General features: G+C 38.5%; 1 protein-coding gene and 1 pseudogene across 2 annotated transcripts; both read right to left on the bottom strand.

Annotated features, from left to right (window-relative positions):
- Positions 1 to 3,861: 3,861 nt before the first annotated feature.
- On the bottom strand, positions 3,862 to 5,288 carry LOC107640589 (plasma membrane ATPase 2-like). Its single transcript, XM_088487125.1, has 5 exons — positions 5,183 to 5,288; positions 4,858 to 5,096; positions 4,732 to 4,764; positions 4,554 to 4,635; positions 3,862 to 3,902 (listed from the first exon to the last, which is right to left on the bottom strand). Exons 1-5 carry the CDS (start codon positions 5,286 to 5,288, stop codon positions 3,862 to 3,864), a joined length of 501 nt encoding a protein of 166 aa, XP_088343251.1.
- A 40-nt stretch (positions 5,289 to 5,328) lies between these two features.
- On the bottom strand, positions 5,329 to 7,721 carry LOC107641863 (plasma membrane ATPase 2-like; annotated as a pseudogene). Its single transcript, XR_015883361.1, has 4 exons — positions 7,629 to 7,721; positions 5,839 to 5,958; positions 5,509 to 5,659; positions 5,329 to 5,332 (listed from the first exon to the last, which is right to left on the bottom strand). The product of XR_015883361.1 is annotated as a plasma membrane ATPase 2-like (transcript).
- Between the last annotated feature and the right edge of the window lie 14,232 nt (positions 7,722 to 21,953).

Raw genomic sequence — 21,953 nt, 5'->3', positions numbered from 1 at the left:
GAAACCTTTTGGCCACGCTTTTGAAGTGTGCCAAAAGACTTTTAGGAAATGGCTACGCTTTAAAAACGCCGCTACAATAAAACTCTGTCGCCACAATTTAAAAGCGTGCCGGTTTCTCTCTATGGCTACGCTTTTTAGCGTGGCAAAAAAAAGGGTAGCCAAATTTTGAATCAATTGCCACCGCCATAAAAGCATGGCCACTGACCTCTTTCACCATGCTTTTAAAGCGTAACAAAAAAAATGTGACCAAATCTCTATTCAATTGCCACTCTCGTAAAAGCGTGGCCATTGACCACTTTTAGCTACGCTTTTAAAGTGTAGCAAAAAAAGCGTGGCCATAGGCCTTTTTTCTTGTAGTGTTTGATGGAAGTTTGGAAATATGTGACATTGATGATGGATGGTGATGGTGAGTGGTCATATTGATGTTAATAAGGTTAATGGAAAATGGAAAATGTGAATTTGGTTGGATTTATAATTGTTGAATGGTTTAGAAGGTTGTGTGATTGAGAAAATAGTTAAAGTAGTGTTTGATATGAATTTTGGATTGTTTTGGTATGGTTGAAAAGTAATTGAGTTGGTTTTGGATTGAGGGTTGGTTAAAATTGAGGTTTAGAGATTTTTGGTAAAAATAGATTTTCGGTGAACTTTGACGGATCATAACTTGAGCTTCGGTTTTCAAAATTTATTGGAATTTGTTTAGAATAAAAGTTCATTGAAAAATCTTCAAATTGATATAAAGTTTGTAAAATTTGGATTTTTGTAGAGGAAGTTATGATCATTCAAAGTTTGGTGTCAAATTCTGCAAAGTTGCAGAATTTTGTGATTTCTGGTATGTGTGCACGCACACCCCTGTGATTTTTCGAACTTGCGCGCACGCACAGCCTTGTGCGTACGCACACACAAGGGAAGGCCTTCTGTTGGGAGTGCTAGCACAACCTGTGCGCGCACATAATCAATGAAGTTTTACAACCTGTGAGCACGCACAGCCCTGTGGGCACACACACGTTGGAAGGTGCACTCTGTTGGGGGCGTTCGCATGCCTTGTGCGGATTAACAGAGTTGAAATTTTACTACTTGTGCGTACACACACCTCGATGCGTACGCACAGATTTGAAAACTTTCCTGGGCGTTCGCACGCACACCCTTGTGCGTACGCACACGCCCTGTTTTACAACTAAAACTTTGTTTTTAAACTATATCACCTTCCCAACAAGCTTGTAAACTTCTGTGACACCATTTTAAAACTCTTGGGCTTATTTTTAGGTAACGAACATGGAAATGATCTTAGGAGGATTTGATTTGGTACTATTTTAAAAAGTTAGAAAATGGAGGCTTAGGTTTCTGGTGTACTGGGGATGGGTTTGGTGGAGTGCTAAAAAGAAGGGTATATGATTTGAGAAAATGATGACCCATTGAGTTTGGAATGGAATTGATAACTGATGATGGTTATTATGACCTTGATGGATATTGAAGGAAAGTGTGCCAGGCACTATATCCTTGGAATGTTGAGAATTGATAATAGAAAGTGATTTGAGATGAGAAATAGTGATGACTGGTGATGATTTGAGGCCGATAGACAGTGATTGAGATGAGTCGAGGACTCGGAGATGTTGTTGAGAGTGTGCAGGGCCTATATCCCTGGCGTCGCAGATTTTTCTGCTGCATGAGTAAATGTTGTTGAGAGTGTACATGGCCTATATCCCTGGCGTAGCAGATTTCTCTGCTGCATGAGTAAATGCTGTTGAGAGTGTGCAGGGCCTATATCCCTGACGTAGCAGATTTCTCTGCTGCATGAGTAAATGTTGTTGAGAGTGTGCAGGGCCTATATCCCTGGCGCGGCAGATTTTTTCGCTGCATGATTTGTTGTTGTTATTTCCTTCTCTACTGCACGAAGTGTGTGGAGCCTATATCCCTGGCGTAGTAGACTCCATACTACATGAGTGTGCAGGGCACTATATCTCTGGCGTAGCAGATTTGCTGCTGCATAAGTGTGCAGGGCACTATATCCCTGGCGTGGCAGAAAAGGCTGCATCCAGAAGAATGTGTCGGGTTGGCATTTACAGACCGACAAGTGATATCACAAGCCAATATGACAGGAATTCATCATATGCATCTTTTATGTACTTATTTGCTTTGATTACTTGAGTTTGCCTAATTGTATAATATGACTACTTGCTTCTTGAATTAATTGTGATATATGATTATTACCTGTGTATTACTTGCGTGCATTAATTATGATCGTCTGGTGCTGAGGAGGTTAGATGGGCGGTGGCGATGAGATCGAACGGAGGTTAGGTAGGCGAAGGTGATAAACCCCGATTTCATGATTTATCTTGTGCTTATTTTAGGGGATTTTACTACCTTTTCCCACATTTATTCAATGAAATAACATGGTTTTGTAATTCTCCCTTGAATTGTGCTTAAGTGTAAAAACATGCTTTTTAGGCCCTTAAATTGGTGATTTTGATTCACTTTAATTCCATTCGATGCCTTGATGTGTTTGTTGAGTGATTTCAGGTTCATAAGGCAAGTATTGGATGGAAGAAATAAGGAGAAAATCATTCAAAGGGGAGAATGCATGAAGAAACAAAGATTGGGAATGCATCAATGGGCGCGCAGACGTACAAGGTGCGCACGCGCAGAAGTGGTTTCACATAGAGACGCGCACGCGTACATGACGCGTCAGCGTGGATGAAGAATTTGCCAATCGACGTGCACGCGCACCTAGCGCGCACGCGCCGATACTCTCACGTGGCACACTTAAAGGCAAAACGCTGGGGGCGATTTCTGAGCTGCCCAGGCCCAAATCCAACTTGTTTCTGAGTTATTTCATGCAGAATTGAAGTCCAAGCAAAGGGAGAGCAATTAGTTTAGTAAAAATGAGCCTTTAGTTAGTTTCTAGAGAGAGAAGCTCCCTCTTCTCTCTAGAATTAGGTTAGGATTAGGTCAAATTGTTTTTTATTTTAAATTAATTACTTGATCTTATCTTGTTTCCTTTATAATTCCTCAATTCTACATCTTGATTCTCTTAGTTGTAATATTTATTTCTCATTTTACTTTCTTTTGTGATGATGAACTCATGTTGGATTCGGTTTACATTTAATGCAATTTGATGTTGATGTTTCTTTTATGGATGAATTGAATTGTGATCTTACTTTCCTTGTACTTAGTAGTTGGTAGATTTTATTATTCTTGCAATTTATGATGTTTACTTCTATTGCACTCTATGTGTTTGATGAAATGTTCTCTTTAGCTCTTGAGTAGTTTTGTTGACTCTTGGTGTAAGCACTACTAGAAAACAGCTCTATCGCCACGCTTTTGAAAGGGTGGCGTCTGAAAGCGTGGCGGTTGCTCTATCGCCATGCTTTTGGTGACCTATCACCACACTTTTTCTTTTGTCACGCTTTTTACAAAATGCCTCCCGTTAAAGCGTGGCCGTGTGTGGGAGATATGGCCACACTTTTGAAGCGTGGCGATAGAGAAAGATATGGCCACGCTTTTAAAAAGCGTGGCTATAGCGAGAGATACGGCCACGCTTTAAAAGCGTGGCAATAGCCTTGTAAAATTAAAAAAAAAATCCTTTTTTTTATTTTTACCTTTATCGATACAAAATATAAAATTTTCATTTCTTTTTTATTACCAAACTTATATTACAAGACAAATCAAATAATAATTATAGACATATAATTTTTGTTATAATTATTTTATACATTAAAAAACTAATACTCAAATACAAAATAAATCTCGAGTTCAAATTCCAAAACTAAAAAGTGAAGAAAAATACAAAAACAATATAACTTAAATCCTAAGTCCTTCGCTGTTCCTCCTTCCTCTAGCCCTCTTAAACTTCTTTCCTTTAGATCATACATAATTGTTTCGGAAACATTTGTGAACTTTTTTACCTGCAAAAGATGGCAAAAACAGATACAAAATTGATAAATTATTTTAAAGCTTCACTTTCCATTCTAGGTAACACTAGCTTTATTTTCTTTTAGCCTATTACTCAAAGTCGCAAACCAAAACATGTCTTATCTTGTAAAAAAACTTTAAAAGAAGATTAAAGAATAAAAGAAAAGGAAACAAGCATTATTAGCAGAAGTCCTCCTCCAACAAGAAAAGCCAATCTAATTTCCTTTGATTGAAAAACATGCCAAAATTTGACATTATTCCTTTTCTGTCGGTCTTGCTCTGATTGAGCTATGAGGAAATCAACTTCATCCTCTAAGCGAGCAAGATCATATATAGATCTTAGAAAGCACATCAACTGCTTTATTTCTCCTATTCTGTAAACATAGCATTTGTAAAATAGCATCAGGGGTCAAGCGAAAGAATATAAACTCTTGAAGAAGATACACACATGCACGCATGCACACACAATGAAAATTTGTGCTACTAATGTAAGTTATATGGATTAGACAACTTCATGGTTTCATATTCTAAACAAAACCATGAAAAGGTAATGATATTTGAAAGTAGCTAATGTTACTATAACTGTAGAGAAGACCTTCAAATAATGCATTTTAAATATGGTATTTGAGAGCAGATAGTAATACCATCATTGAGAATGGCTATGACAAGAACCATAAAGGGAGGAAAGTTAAATTCCCAAATGCATGTGAGTAACATAAAGCCAACCTGCAACCCAAAATAAACTGAAAATGAAAAGGAAAGAAAATGATGGCTTGATCACTGCTAAATTCTCCATATATCATATATGCACTTATAACTTACCACAATACGGATGGTGATAGATACAACATATATCTGCAAAAGAAAAATAAAATAAGGCTTTGAATTTTTCGTTACAACAAGGACTATTGCAATATTTTCTTAATATTTTCGTAGTTGGGGGATTACTGTGTAGTTTTTCACTCTTTGGAAAATTTCACGGCTAGTTAAAACAGCACTTATGATCACACTCAACCCAGGTTCTGTTAGAACTATATCAGAGGCACTTCTTGCAGCATCTGTTGCATCTGCTACAACGATACCTATGTCTGCTATCTTCAAAGCTGGTGCATCATTCACTCCATCACCAGTCATCCCACAAATGTGCTTTCTAGCTTGTAACCTCTTCACAATCTCATATTTATGCTCTGAGGGAACATATACAATCAGAAAATAGACAAGAATTTGGATTAGAGCTTTTCTGTGATTGCTATTATACTTACCAAGAAAGCACTAGCGAAACCATCTGCATTCTCTATAAGATCATCGACGGGAACAGAAGCAAAATTATCTTTGCTTTCTCCCAGCAGCGACGAAGAAGGATACATGTTAGAGCCCATTCCAAGACGCCTTCCTGTTTCCTTAGCAATTGCAAGCTGATCACCTGTAAGGGTATTTTTTTTTCAAGAGTATGAGATGTGATCCGTTTCCCTTCTTAGTTACAAACAATTAATTCCTGAGACAAATTTCTAGAGGTAAAATCTCCCACTAGTAGTCAGTAAGGCATCGGTTTTATTTTTTAATTTTTCAAATGATTCGAAGATGATCCAAAGGAGTAACCAGGTTGGTAGTTGAAATAGTACCTCCTTTTGGTCTGCTAACATAGATACAATTGCATAATCAATTGCATCTTGGTTCTCTAGCCTTGATGCCCTTGTAGCCATAAGTACAACTGTACAACTATGTCCTGATTAACTCCATCAGCAAAGACCTGCCAGATATTAATCATTGTTGGAAAAAGAAGAAATAAGTTAGTATTTTGGAAACACATGAATGGCTGTATAGACAATGGAGTTACTCTTTGTCTTTCCATTATCTTCTTTCTTTAAGAAATTATCTTCTTTACATTTAACTATGTTTTAAAATGTTAGGACAAATGAGTTATCAAACCTCAATTAGATTCTTGTCCACTGTAAGCTTGTTGAGAGTTAATGTGCCTGTTTTATCACTGCATAGGACATCCATTCCGGCCATTTCTTTAATTACAGTCATTCTCTTTGTTATAGCACCCTGCAAAGATTTATATCATTAGTACCTAACCTATAATCATTAGATAATAACTTTTATCATTCAAGGATAACAGGTAGGCCCTGTTTGGTAACTGCACCAAGACAAAAATATAGAGTACAAATCTATTTGAAGGAGATAGATACAGAAACAGAAAAAATGTTTCTATCTAGGAACAAAATTTGCCTGATTTTCTATGTAGTCTCTATCTTCGTGTTTCTATATTTTAGTTCTTAGGCACTTAAGCACAACATTACATTCCATCCTATATAGCTCAACAAAATATTTGAATCAATAAACTAAATGTAACCTGCTGAGACAATTTGTGTGAACCAATAGCCATTGTAACTGAAAGGACAGTTGGCATTGCAATAGGAATTTCGCCAATCAGTAACATAAGGAGATTATCAATACCAACTCGGTATTTCCTTTGCTGTGGACCCCTGATGCTATATTACAAATGCTATGTTTACAAATGCTATTTTACAAATGCATATCATGGACAAAGGAGCAAAATTGATTAGTAAGTTTCTGATGGTGCTTTCATGGTAAAATTTATCTTGCTAACAAGAAGTAAACAATAACAATGAATCATGTTGAGTATAACTACAATTATAATTGAAAATAGCAGTATTATTGAGCACAAACTGATAGAAATTCTTCCTATGAGTGCATGAGTGTGAGAGCAAGTGTGTGCATGTGCATGGTACGTTATGCACCTTAACCACAGGATTCGTAGAAATCATCTAGTACTTGGATCACGAGACGGCCAGCAGGCCAAGAAAGATTACAAGCTGCTCCAATGGAAACCATGTACTATGAATAATAATAATCAAATAAAAACATGGTGTTAAATAAATAAAATGACAAAAATTAAATAAGTATCAACTCAGTTTTCTTCTCATCAAACTTAGTACTATGAATCAAGCAACTCAATATTGAGATTTCAATTAGTTCATGCAAGTAAAAGAGCTCATTAGGTCAAATACAGATGAACCAAGCGGTGTTGAAAAAAATTAAACAAAGTAAAAGCATTAATAATATATATATATATATATATATATATATATATATATATATATATATATATATATACCATTGAATTAATGGATTTCTGGTTCATGCAATACTCCTCAAGCTTTTGAAGTTCTTGAGAGAAGTTATGCAAATACAGGAAAAAGGCACCTGAGGCTAAGATTGGAACAGAGTCAGGTAGCAGCAGCAAAGCAAAAGCAGATAAGCTATTCAATCAATCAGTTTATAATTTCTTATAAATATAAATCAAGCTCATTAACAGCTTCTCATATCAGATTATATTGTTCTAGTATGATTTTTAAATGAAAAAATATGGAATCCATGAATTACCTTTTTCAATAATTTGGAGTGCTTACAGCTAAAGAACCACACTCAGCAATGAATTTGTTCAATATAAACACAAAAAAAAAAGAACAAAACTTAGTTGCACAAATGAACCAATTAACCTTCTGAGATTTAACTACTATAATGACAGCAAAAGAGTTCGACATTGTTATATGAGGCTCAAACAATATCATTTAAACTTCTCTAACTACTTACGAACAGAAGAATCAGGGAACTAGGGAAGCACAAATGAATCAGAGAATAAACATAAACAAAGAAGCACAAATCAATTTTGTTCAGATGAGAAGCCAAACCCTGCTACTAACCTTGTTCTTCGGGAACTTGACGGTACCATCGGTTCTCTCCTTCCACCGGTTCCCTTCCTTGTCGAATCTGTAAAATTTTGATTTCCTAAAATCAATTGGAAAAGAGTAATAACAATTAAAAGCACATATTTACTCAACAGCTGCGACAGCGATCACACTGAGGGCTCCCTCTCGCGTGTCCCCCTTCTCGCGATGGCAACGGATCTCGCGGCTCCCTCATCGGCAACCAGGAAGCATGACGGTGACTGGCGAGGGAGCAGCTCCTCTTTCCCCTCCTCGGTGGCGGCTCCTCCTCTCTCATCGTTGCACACACTCTCTCTCGAGTTTGACTCGACAGCGGTGGCGGGCTGGTCTTCGACGGAGCTGGCAGCAAGGCGGCGTCTCCTTCCTCGAGCTCTCCTCTTCCGCGTGGGTGAGGTGGTGCGTGTGAGTATTGTGTTGTGTGCGCTGGAGAGGGAAAAATGGGGATGTGAGCTCGATCGATTGATTAGGGTGGCCAGGGTGAAAGGGGATGTGAGCTCGATTGATTAGATTAGGGTAGCCAGGATGAAAAGGTTGGGGGCCGGGTTGAAAGAGTGTAATTAGGGTGGGGACCGGGATGGGGGCCGGGTCATTAGGGTTTTTCTTTTTTAAACCTTTTGGCCACGCTTTTAAAGCGTGGCCGTAATGAAATCCTATTGCCACACTTTTAAAACGTCCCTGTTTCTCTCTATGGCCACGCTTTTGAAGCGTTGCAAAAAAAATGTGGCTGTTTCTCTAATCAATTGCCACCCTTACAAAAGCGTGGCCGTTGACCCTTTTTGCCACGCTTTTGAAGCGTGGCAAACAAAAAGTAGCCAAATCTCTAATCTATCGCCACCTTCACAAAAGCGTGGCCATCGACCACTTTTGGCCACACTTTTAAAGCGTGGCAAGAAAAAAGCGTGGCCATAGGCCTTTTTTCTTGTAGTGAAGCTAAGGGAATCGGGTAAACTTGAGTCATCGGGTATAATGGATTTGGTGATTTGAGAACCCTTGGTGATCAATTTAATGCCCATTGACGCTAACCCACTACTAAGTTAATTAGTAGGTAGGTTGGGACTTAAGGGTTGATGTGATCAAATCTATTTGATGTACTTCAAGCTTAGGAGTAGATATTACGTACTTAAGGCTTTTGGGAAGTAGACTTAATAGGTTGGCCTCTCACAATTATCAATATTTGGTTTGTTGACAAGGATGGTGATCTCAGTTACCTAAGTTTTAGCCAAGAGTTCTTTATCTTGCTTTCTTTAGTTATTTGCTCGATTTACTTTTTCTTGCCCTCTTATAAATCAAAACCCCTTTTACCCCTTCATAGCCAATAATTGACCACTTCATTGCTTCCCTAGGGAGACGACCCGGAGTCTAAATACTTCGGTTAATTCTTATTTGGGGTTTGTACTTGTGACAGAACCATAAATTTAATTTGATTTGAAGATTGACTATCGGTTTGGACTATACTAACAACGTAAATATTTTGTGGAATTCCGAACCGGTGTAAATCCTTAACATCAAATTAATGGCGCCGTTGCCGGGGAGTTGCAATGGTGCTATGTTATTGGCTATTGTATATATTGTGAATAGCTTGAATTTTGGTTTGTTTGTTAGTCTTCATTAGTTTTAGGATTTGGTTTTCTTTGTTTCTTATTAATCTTTGTTTCTATTTCCTCTTTCACTATGAATTCTCATCCTTTTGGCTATGAGTGTAGTTCAAACTACGTTGTAGGAAACGGAAGCTCCAATGAGGATGTGCATCAAGGATTTGGAAATCAAGGATGGGAGGAACACCAAGCTTATGAACAACCTTCATGGCAACAACCTCCTCTGAACTCTTATGGGTATAATTCTGATCCTAATGTGTATCAATCCAATGTGTGTGATGATCCTCATTGTGGTTGTCAACCACAATCATCATATGCATATGATCCCACTCCTCAATATAGCCCTACACCATACTCACATGCTTCACACCATCATTTAACTCCATATGACCATAACCTATGCCCACCATACCAACCACCATATGAACCACATTTAGAACCACCACCATCCTAGTATCAATACTTCTAAGAACCACAAATTCCACATACACCACCTCAAGAATTCCACCAATATGAACCACCTTCCAATTACAACAATCCTCTCTCAAACAATGAACCCTCTCTTCCACCGCCACCTCCCGATGAAGCCTTCATGCTAGAATTGAGAGACATTGAATCTCGTATCTTAAGGCAACAAGAGGAGGATGAAACTAAGTTTAAGGAGCTAAGAGCAAGAATGGCCGGCATTGTAGAAGCCGTGAGTCACCTAACATCCCACCTAAGCTCATGTACCTTAAGTACCCCCATTGTTGAATGTGGAGAGACAATCAAGGAGCCTAGTGAGGAAGTGAACTTGAAGCTCCATGGTGAGGAAGAAGAGTTGAAGCAAGAAGTACAACAAGAGGAGAAGGTAGAGATTAGCGAACAAAAGGAAGTAATAGGTGGATGTTTGGGATATGTTGAGAACATAAAGGAATCCCAAGTTGAAAAGCCCTCTTCCAAGAAGTTTGGAAAGCATGTTAAAGAGGAGAGTAAAGTTGCGGAAGTAAACGGAGAGTTAAAGGAAATTGATCAAGAAATGGATTCCATCACTAGTGATATTTTGCCCACATTGATCAATTCCCTTGACGATCTTGTTGAGCCTTCTCCCAGTGGACTAGAATGCAATGTTGAGGACGATGTACAACCTCCAAAATCGATTGTAAGTGAAGAACTGGAAGAAGTGTTCCAAGCAATAAGCCCTCCTCTCTATGATGATTCCGCATCAACATGTGATCCCTTCGAGTTTGAAGAGTCCTTCCCCAAAATGCTTAAACTTGATGATGAGGTAGACTTCACTAGACCTCCTATCTATGATGAGAGTAATGGGGAAGAGATAGAAGAAATTGGTGAAGAGGAATGCGAACTTGAGGAAACTTGGCAAGATGATGATCTTGAAAAACCTTGCCGAGTGGTGGAAGCCTCCAGAAGAGGATGGACGGGAGTAGAGCGTGCTTTATCAAGATCTTTGGGAACTCCTCCACCTATTTTGCCATCCAATCCTTCGCTTGAGTGGGTAAAACTTCCAACTCTCAGCTTTATTATCCCACTTGAGTATGGTTTGCTTGAGACGGATGGCCAACTTAAGGCGCTTTGTGGAATTAAGCGAAAAAGGAGGATGTTTAGTGGTTGGCGTTCTAAATCTAGACTCATTATGGTTGGAAGCTCAAAATCAAAGAGTATGGATTGGTGTAATACTCAATTAAATGGGTCTAGGAGGATAGTTTGGTGCTTTCATGAGAATTCATCTCTCTTGTTACCCGGACGAAACCAAGGCGATCAACTAGAGGACGGGTGCGAAGATAAGATATGGGATCCTAGATCACACTACAAAAATCAATTTTGGAAACTCATGTCTTGGAGAGAACCTCACCAAAGCTTGGTGAAAATGGTTGGAATTTCTAACAACCGATTAAAGGACAAGCACTCTTGGAGGTTCAAGAATGGATACAAGCATAAGCCACCTTGACAAGAAGCCTCCCAAATGTCCAACTTAAGGACTTAAACCAAAAGTGCTTGGTGGGAGACACCCCACCATGGTAAACTCTTTCCATTCTCTTGTAGATATAATGAATGAATGAATTGGGTTCCATTGTATATAGTTTCTTTACTTCTTGATATATTTTGTTTTGCTTGCTAAGATGTTTATAAATTCTATGCTTTAATTACGGATAATTCTTAGAACTTGAGTTTTTGCTTGGATTGCAAGTTTCCTCAATTTGTTTGAAGGATCCCCAAAATTTCAAAAAATGTGTTTAATTTTACATCTTAGCTGGTTTTTGAGTCCTAGAGAAGGTCAGGAGGATTATGAGCTCTTTTTGAAACTCATGAAAAAAAAAAGTCACCAGCCACGTGCAAGCGCATGGTGCGCGCGTCGGCTGCGCATTTTAGCTTTCTGGGCCAAGGGCCAGAGAGTTGTGCCACTTTTGGGCCAACTCTGTGTCCTAACCCACACCGACATACGCTGTGCGCGTCCGTGTCCTTTCTGTGTTACCCTATCCACACGTAGGTGTACCTCGCGCCTCCGCGCCCCAAATCACCATTCAACTCATCCACGCACAAGCGCACAGTGCGCGCGCGCGTCGATGCAGTTTTACATCACCCAGGCCAAAGAACCCGAGAGTTATGCCAACTCTAGGCCCCTTTTGTGCCTCTGGCCCAGAACACCTGCACGGACGCGCACCATAAGCGTCCGCGCCCATTGCCATTTCCTTCATCTACGCGTGGGCGCATATGGCGCTTCTGCGCCACTTCCTTATTTTCTCACCCACGCGGACGCGTACAGTGTGCGCATGCGTGGATTCAAATTTCCACTTACCCCAGAGACGCGAAGCCCTAGCGCATTCGCGCAGTCCCCATCTCCCCTTCTCTAAGGTCTCTCGCTCTTCTTTTCCCTCCATTTTCAACCTACAAGCTTCTCACCACCGACCACCCGGTCACCTCTGGCAACACCACCACCGTCGCCGCAACCCTCTCTCTCTCTCTCTCTCTCTCTCTCTCTCTCTCTCTCTCAGAGTCACTTAATCCTCCCTTCTTTGTCTCACCCATTCTTACCCCTGCTTCACCGTCAATGACGGCCGCGACCTCCATTGTCGTCAGCTCACATCCGCTGCATCACCAGGCCGCCATTTCTGCTCTGGCCGTTCACTCTATCTTCCTTTCTCCCTTCCCTTTGTCTGCTCTATTCAGTCTCTGTTTTCCAAGTTTCTGCCTTCCCATGTTCTTCTTCCTTTACTGTTTTATATTAATTCTGTAATTAGCTTAGTTAGTTAGTTTAGTTTAATTAGGTGGTTAGAGAACCTGGGCTGAGTAGTAGATTTAGGCTTGTTTGAATAATGAGGATGATTGAAAGTGTTGCCATCTATTGATTTTCTTGCTTTGCTCGTGCTGTATGTTTGGCTTGCCTAATGCTGGTGCATCCTGGTTTAATGCTGCTTTGTGTTTGAAGTGTTGGAATTCAGATTGCTTGCTTATTGAATGGTTCATTGTTGACGGAGTGATTCTGTTTTTCTCGAATTCAAATTGAATTGTCAACTGCTCCACTTCAATTTTCTATTTTATTCTTGTCTCAAGACCCTGTTATTGCTGAATTCCTATTTTATTTTGTTCATGATGCTGTTCTGGTGTTGTGCTGAAAGCCAGCATCTCTGTGCATTGTTTAAGGAAAGAATGCTTTTGTAGCATGCTGGTTTAGTTTAAATTGCTTTTTGATGAACTACTGCTAAAAGATTGGCTATTTGTTCATTTATATGAACTCATACATGGCTTTTGTGCTTTTGATTTTTAATGAATTCATATGGAAATTGATTTGACTGTTTGAATTTGGAAAATAGCCAATTTACTGCTGAAATGCTGCCGGATTTTTCCTAACCATATTTCATGAGTGACATTGCTTTAGTTGAGGCAACAAGCTTCTATTTGACAAAATTCTGCGTCAATAGAATTTTATCTGTTAAATGGTTCTGAAAACTCCTCAAGAACAAGTTTTATCATATTCTTGCTTGTTATTCATGCTGATTTGCTTATATGCATTAAATAGTTGAATGAATTTCAGATTGGCCATTGCTTGTATCTCTTTTAAGATTTTATGCCCCTTTTACATAAACACACTAGTTGAAGTTTTTAATCTGTGTGATTAACTGATTCAAATTATTCATACCTGATTTACATTGAATCACATGGATCATGCGGTTTTCCATTTTGTTTCAACTTGTGCCTTTTATGCCTCTTTGAAATTGGTGTTTGAATGTTTCTTGATTGGTTCATCCCTCAATATTTTGACTTTACCAAAACCAATTCATATGATTCTAGTGATCTTTACATTGATTGATGACTTGTTTCTAATTGGTTACTTTCTAGCAATATTATATTTCATCATCAATGACTTGATGCATTCCATGATTGTGAGTGTGCTTACATTCTTATTTTGTACATTCCTTTTGAATTGAACCAGTAACCACCATATCACTGATTTTCAAACTAATTTCTAACTTTAATTTGTTTAACCAACTAACTTCCCTTTTGGTTTTCAACTTAACTCTTTTGATCATTCTTTTGGATATGGCGTTTCTTAGGCTTAATGAACAAGTAATGTGCAATTGTGATTTGAGTTCTTGGTTTGAAACTTGATTTGCATTATGAATTTTGTTACTTGCATTCCAAGAATTCTCTTTTCTTTACTCACTTCATGAATATGCTTTGCTTTGAGTGCTTTATATCTGCTTGGCTAGCTGCTTATATTGTATCATCTCTGCTTTTCAGGATGTCAGACAAAGGAAAAGCTATAGCCACTACTTCAAAGAAGAGAAAGTGCTCTAAAATCTCTACCCCTTCACCTTATGCAAACTATGCTAAGAATCCCCTGAATAAAGAGGACAAGGAAAATCAGCTGCTACCTTCCACTGACCCAATCAAATTCCCAAACCTCTACTGTGAGCTTCAGTTCCCCGCTTTTCGGAAGAAGAACCTAAACATTGAGAAGAAACTGGTCCTCCATAATGATGTGAGACGTGCCATAAACACCCGTATTCTGGAGTTGGGCCTGGATTTTGTTGATAGAGATTTGGGGAGGATAAACACTTCATGGGTAAGGGAATTTTATTGCAACTTCTTTCGTGCCACTCTCGATTCAGTTTAGCTACGGGGTAGAGAGATTATGATCACTGAGGCTGCTATTGGGGATGCACTGCTCTGCCGACTTCGTCCTGATGACACATGCGCCTATAAGCAGGCAGAGGTGGCCATCCACTGCATGACATTTGACTATGAGACGCTTAAGCGCGTGATTGCCATACTTGACGCCCCTTGGGCGATGGATTCTGGGAACAAGAAGCCCAAGGGGATGCGTTTCACTTATCTGTCGAGGGAGGCCAGGACTTGGCAGCAGATATTCGCCCACTATGTCTTCCCCACCACTCACTTCTCAGAGATTTCGATGGATATACTGGTTCTGATTGGTTGTGTGATGGAGAGGAAGGAGGTGAACTTCCCCCAGCTGATTAGGTAGAGTATGTGGTGTGCGCATATCCGTGGCCTCTTGCCATTCCCTACACTGGTCACCAGCATGATTGAGTTGGCCGATGTTCTATGGGAGGATGATGACGTGACACCACCACCCCCAGATAACGACGACAAGGAGGTTACCATTCCATGGGGTGGGTGGGTGCACGAGAAGCCCCCACCCAAATGCTGTTCTCGAGCCAGAGTAGTGGAGGAGGCAGCTCAGCCTTCGTCATCAGCAGTAGCAGCAGGACCCCCCTCTACTTCAGCAGCCGCAACATCCTTACCACCACCACCAGCACCTGAGCCGACTTACCTGTTGGTGCAGCACCTGCTTCGCTTCATGGAGCGCCTTGAGTGTCGTATCATGCAACGTCTCGAACGCATAGACCAGGTGTTTGCCTCACAGGGCATCGAGCTACCTCCACTCCCAGACTCTCCCGCCTCCGACGAGCAGGATCAGGAGGAGGCGCATGATGAGGAGCATGATGAGGAGCCGACTCATCAGGATGCACCTCCAGAGACGCAGGTCACCACAGAGGTTCAGCACCCTCCTGAAGTTCAGCAGGACACTTCTCATCTAGTACCACAGCCAGAGCCACAGCCAGTCCTAGTCCCACAGCCTGAGCTTGAGCTACAGCCCGGCGCGATTGTTGACCCCATCCCGAGCTTCAGTGGTAGCATCGAGGATGATGCTTGATTTTAAAGTGTGGGGAGGTCACCATTTGTGACTGGTATTTGCATTTATATGGTGAACTTTCAGACATCTATCTCTAGTTTTCGCTACTTTATTTTATTTTGTACTTTGTCTCTTAGATCATTTTGGGATTACTGTACATATTTGCTATTGTGGATATCCTTATTTTGGTCGTTGCACACTTTTATTATATATATACATATATTGCATCTTAGCTTTTGATTGTGATTAGAAAAATATTTTGGATTGTTAAAACCTAGTTGACTCTCCTTGTATAAGAATTGTGTTTTGATTGAAAATGGGGTAAATTAGGAAATTTTTAAAATTTTTCTAAATCACAACATTACATTAGAATAAGCTTAGTCAATATGATGGAAATTTCTAAGAAATCCATTTTTAGGGCACTACCCCAATTGGTTGAAAATTTTTTTAGAACTTGCTTGAATTATACACTTGTGGATCATGTTTTGAGCAAAGAACACAAGCATGTGAGATTTGAGCCTAATTGTATGGTTACATCATATGACCACTTATTTTCATTCTTGTGTGCATTATTCTCTTTCTATGATTGTAATCTTTGATTTGTTTGATTTTTTATGTCTATTATTTTGTGTATATGTGCATTTACATGATTGAGGCCATTGTTCAAATAGCTCACTTAACCAAATAGCCTACCTTTTATCTTCCATTGTTAACCAACCTTGAGCCTATGCTTAACCCATTTGTTCATAATTGTAGCACATTACAAGCCTAAGTGAAAAATAATAAATGTCCCTTGTTTGGATCTTTGATTAGCTTAGGCTAGTGAGAGTGTTTATCAATTAATTTTGGGAAAATTGGAAACATTGGGTAGAGATAAAAGTGTGTTTATGTTTTGGTTGGAAAAAATTTTAGGAATTGGGTACACACTCATATATATTAATCATGTGTAAACCATATGCATTGATGTTCGTGTATATATTTTAGCTAAAAAAAAATTTTGCAATAAAAAGGGGACAAAAATGCCCCAAGGTTCAAGGTTTAATAATGATCAATGCATATGTGTGGTGATCTAAAGGAAACATATGAGTATGTGTGGAAAAGTGAAGAATGGATAGCTAGGTTTGTTTATAATTGTTTAGGTTGTCATAGGTTAGGTGGGAAGTTTAAGTTAATCAAACATTCGAATTTCAAGCTCACTTGACCATATGCATCCTACCTTGACCCTAGCCCCATTACAACCTATGAGAAGTCCTCATGATACTTGTATGCATGCATAAAATAATTGTTGATTGTTAGATGAAAGACAAATCTTGGAAAGCATGATTAGGGGAGAATTGAGTGAATCAACCCCATACACTTGAGTGCATAGAGCGGATACACGTCCAGCGAGGGTTCGATCGCTCAATTACATGTTTCCACCCATGATCATCTTTTCTTGCAAGTTTGTAAAATATTTCAATGATTCAATCCAATTGTGGTTTGCTTTGATTGCTAATACCTTAGCCCTTGTGCTTGCATGTGTATTCTTGGAGATTGATTTATTTTGACTAAGCCATTGCATTCATGTAAATAGGTTACATATAGATAGATTGCATTTAGTTAGTTTGCATTGAATAAATGTTAATACCCTTTGCTTACTTCTCAATTTTAGCATGAGGACATGCTTAGTTTAAGTGTGGGGAGATTTGATAAACCCCGATTTCGTGATTTATCTTGTGCTTATTTTAGGGGATTTTACGACCTTTTCCCACATTTATTCAATGAAATAACATGGTTTTGTAATTCTCCCTTGAATTGTACTTAAGTGTAAAAACATGCTTTTTAGGCCCTTAAATTGGTGATTTTGATTCACATTAATTCCATTCGATGCCTTGATGTGTTTGTTGAGTGATTTCAAGTTCATAAGGCAAGTATTGGATAAAAGAAATGAGTAGAAAAGCATGCAAAGGGGAGAATGCATGAAGAAACAAAGATTGGGAATGCATCAATGGGCGCGCACGCATACAAGGCGCGCACGCGCAGAAGTGGTTTTGCATAGAGATGCACACGCGTACATGACGCGTCCGCGCAGATGAAGAATTTGCCAATTGACGCGCACGCGCACCTGGCGCGCAAGCGCCGATACTCTCACGTGGCCCACTTAAAGGCAAAACGCTGGTGGCAATTTCTGAGCTAGCCAGGCCCAAATCCAACTTGTTTCTGAGTGTATTTCATGCAGAATTGAAGTCCAAGCAAAGGGGGAGCAATTAGTTTAGTAAAAATGAGCCTTTAGTTAGTTTCTAGAGAGAGAAGCTCCCTCTTCTCTCTATAATTAGGTTAGGATTAGGTCAAATTGTTTTAGATCTTAAATTAATTACTTGATCTTATCTTGTTTCCTTTATAATTCCTCAATTCTACATCTTAATTCTCTTAGTTGTAATATTAATTTCTCATTTTGCTTTCTTTTGTGATGATGAACTCATGTTGGATTTGGTTTACATTTAATGCAATTTAATGTTGATGTTTCTTTTATTGATGAATTGAATTGTGATCTTACTTTCCTTGCACTTAGTAGTTGGTAGATTTTATTATTCTTGCAATTTATGATGTTTACTTCTATTGCACTCTATGTGTTTGATGAAATGTTCTCTTTAGCTCTTGAGTAGTTTTGTTGACTCTTGGTCTAAGCTAAGGGAATTTGGTAAATTTGAGTTATTAGGTATAATGGATTTGGTGATTTGAGAACCCTTGGTGATCAATTTGATGCCCATTGACGCTAACCCACTACTAAGTTAATTAGTAGGTAGGTTGGGACTTAAGGGTTGATGTGATCAAATCTATTTGATGTACTTCATGTTTAGGAGTAGATATTACGTACTTAAGGCTTTTAGGAAGTAGACTTAATAGGTTGGCCTCTCACAATTATCAATATTTGGTTTGTTGACAAGGATGGTGATCTCAGTTACCTAAGTCTTAGCCAAGAGTTCTTTATCTTGCTTTCTTTAGTTATTTGCTCGATTTACTTTTTCTTGCCCTCTTATAAATCAAAACCCCTTTTACCCCTTCATAGCCAATAATTGACCACTTCATTGCTTCCCTAGGGAGATGACCCAGAGTCTAAATACTTTGGTTAATTCTTATTTGGGGTTTGTACTTGTGACAGAACCATAAATTTAATTTGATTTGAGGATTGACTATCGGTTTGGACTATACTAACAACGTAAATATTTTGTGGAATTTCGAACCAGTGTAAATCCTTAACATCAGAAGGCTGTAGGATACAACGGTGTGATTAGTATTAGTTAGAATTCCCCTAAGTTTAGATAACCCTGTTTATGGTTAAGTTCTTTATTTATTTATTTATTTTATTCTAAGCTTGATTATCCGTATTTGATATGAAGTTCTAGGATTGCCTTCGGCGTCCTAGAGCCTTATATCTTACATATTGGGCACTGTTACCATACTGAGAACCTCCGGTTCTCATTCCATACTTTGTTGTTATTTTTCAGACGCAGGTTACAAATCCACTTCGGTGAGATTGCGGATATGGTGACAGAGCGGAGTATGGTTCCTCCTTGGTTTATTTCTCTTTTACTTTGTTATAGTTACTCTCACATCTCTTTGTATATTTATCTTGATGGCCTTAGAGGCTTACTTAAGAGATAAGTTGTATACGCTGTTTTAACTCCAAAATTCTATATTCTTTTTTTTTTATTTTGTAACTAGTCGGTTTAAACTCTGCAAGCTGCGGCTAGTTTTCTATGATTATTATACTCTTATATCTATGTATATGTTCTATTCTCTTGCATCTATACCTTGTGTCTTGTACATTAGCTTCGCGTGAATGTTTCGCGCTTTTGTAATTTTGTTTTTGAGCTTAATCCTTCATCGGGCTTCTAGAATATATTATTTCCTTCTATATAAATATGTATAAGCATTAGAATTGTCATAACCTCCGATTAACCTTTGCTTTATGGCTAGAGGTAAGGCTTAGGGTAATTAGGGTGTTACATTTAGTGGTATCAGAGCGGTTCATCCTCGTGAGCTGAGGGATGGACCGATTGTGCTTCGTTGCACACTCTGGGTCATTTTTCTTTCGTGCTATTTAGGATATCTGTTTGATATGCATAGCATGATTGTTTGTGAGTGCCTTTGGGACCAATTGAAGTATTGAGCTTGAGATATTGAGACTGATCACCTTGATATCGATTGTTTGGTGTGGAAAGGAAACCTGAATAACAACTCGCGGACGAGGTCAATCATGTTATCGGAGAGATAGTGGGGATGGCTAACCTTGCCTATGCGTTACGAGCTCAGCATGTTTCAGAAAAGTCTGTTCGTGGAATTATGTTGAATATCAGTTGATTGGTGAGGCTCAACACTGGTGGCAGGGGAAGTACTGACGGATGCTTTTGCAGTTTTTAATTATGATTTTCAATTTCTAACTGGTATGATTTTGAACTATGTTGAAAATGTTTTAAAGCTTAGAATGATTTTGAAAAATTGGTTTGAAATTGTTGGTTTAAATAATTTGGTTTTGAAAGTAAGTCAGAATTTCTGATTTGAATGATATGATTTAAAAGAAAAGTGAGTTCTATGATTTTGTCAATTTGTGAACTTGGTTTCTAATTTATCTTGTCGAATACAGATTTAAATTGAAAGGTTATATTTGAGGAAACCATGATTTCAGGCATTTGACTTACGAAGAAATAATTTTTAACTCCTTTGAAAAAACCTTAACAATACATGCGTTTAGATTGAACTTGTTTTGACGGTTTTGAAAGAATGTTACAAAAACCGGTATTTGTTTTAAGTAAAATTTCGGATTCTTAATGATGATAATCAGAGTGACGCAGCGGAAGGCGAGAGGGAACATCGACATGGTAGGATGCTTCGAGGAAGATATATCGCGTGATTCGAATTTTCGAGGGCGAAAATTTATTAGGAGGGGAGAATGTAAGAACTGGAGTTTTCTCGTAAAACTGTTTTAATAAAAATAATAATAATTTTAAGTGTCCGAGATAGATTCAAAATTTAGAAGTTTTAATTTGAAAATATAAAGATGAAATTTTATTTCAATGGATTTTTTTGAGTTGAAAAATGTATCTTTTGCGAAAAGTTTTTGTAAAAAATGTGTACTGGCGCTTAAGCTGGCAATACCGGCTCTAATCTGTCCAATATCACGTATTTTGGAAAATAAGGTTTTGAAAATTGATTTATTATTTTGAAAGGATAAAAATAATTTAGAATTGAAAATCGGGCACTAATCTTAATGGTTTTAGCCCAAAGTGGGCCAAACGGACTAAAACCGCTAACGGGTTGGACCGGACCCAAACCGGGCCCAAGGTCCAACATATATATATGTGTGTTTAATGAGTTTCAAACTCATTTTGAAGGGAAGAGAGAGAGAGAGAGAGAGAGAGAGAGAGAGAGAGAGAGAGAGAGAGAGAGAGAGAGAGAGAGAGAGAGAGAGAGAGAGAGAGAGAGAGAGAGAGAGAGAGAGAGAGAGAGAGAGAGAACTCGGATAGGTGATGGTGGGGGGTGAAACCCCATTGTCACTATTCACCTCCACCTTCCGGGAGCCATAACTTGAGCTACGGAACTCCGATTGATGAGCCGTTTGTGGCCACACGAAGCTCTTGACTAGCTCTTCCTTTCTGTCTAAGAAAATCTGGCAAGAATTTGAAACTCACTCCCCAGTTTCCTGCCCTAAATTTTGCGTTTTTGGGGGTTTGGTTTTTTAGTGGATTTTGTAGTTTTGCTTGTTTAGGTGATCTCTAGTAGCAGATAATTGTTAGAATTTTACCCCTAATCTCGTTGGGTAAGGTAAGGTTTCACTAAACCCTTGTGTTTAGTTGTTTTGTGTATCTTAGGTTTTGATTTTGATATATATATGATGTTAGATTGAGTTTTGGTGTTTGTTGGAGTTGGTTGAGGCTTTGGATCAAGCTTGGTGGCTTCGTTTTAGTGTTTGGTGCATTTGAAAATCGGCCAAGGTATGGTTTCAGTTTCCTTTATGTAATATGTAATGTTTCTGGACACTTAGGCTAGTTGACTTTAAGATAGGTTGAAGGATGTGATTGTATGATTAATTCTATATAAATGTTATGCTGGATGATGGTTTGGATGTAGGTTGAATGAGTTTGAATGTGATATATATATATATATATATATATATATATATATATATATATATATATATATATTGTTAGATGATGATTAATGATGAGTTATGCTGGTGGGTGTTGAGGTTTGAAGATGGATGTTGATGATGATTTTTTATTGTTGGTTATTGTGGTTCATGTTGAAAGTAAATGAGTGAAGAGTTTTGATGAATTGAATAGATTGGTGAGAATTGTGAATAATGAGTCTGAGTATTGATGATGATGATGAATTAATGATAATGTGTTTATTTGATGGAAGTTTGGAAATATGTGACATTGATGATGGATGGTGATGGTGAGTGGTTATATTGATGTTAATAAGGTTAATAGAAAATGGAAAATATGAATTTGGTTGGATTTAGAATTGTTGAATGGTTTAGAAGGTTGTGTGATT

Source organism: Arachis ipaensis, chromosome B5 (genome assembly GCF_059453495.1).
Source record: "Arachis ipaensis isolate K30076 ecotype BB chromosome B5, ASM5945349v1, whole genome shotgun sequence".
NCBI lineage: Eukaryota > Viridiplantae > Streptophyta > Magnoliopsida > Fabales > Fabaceae > Arachis > Arachis ipaensis.
The sequence above is the reverse complement of the archived record's forward strand: the minus strand, read 5'-3'. Positions and strand labels throughout refer to the sequence as shown.

Coding starts and splice junctions, on each gene's coding strand:
- LOC107640589 (XM_088487125.1), bottom strand. CDS start 5,288: ATGGGCTCTAACATGTATCCTTCTTCGTCGCTGCTGGGAGAAAGCAAA. Junction 4,765..4,857: donor AAAGAGTGAAAAACTACACA/GTAATCCCCCAA, acceptor TTTCTTTTGCAG/ATATATGTTGTATCTATCAC. Junction 4,636..4,731: donor CTATCACCATCCGTATTGTG/GTAAGTTATAAG, acceptor TTTGGGTTGCAG/GTTGGCTTTATGTTACTCAC.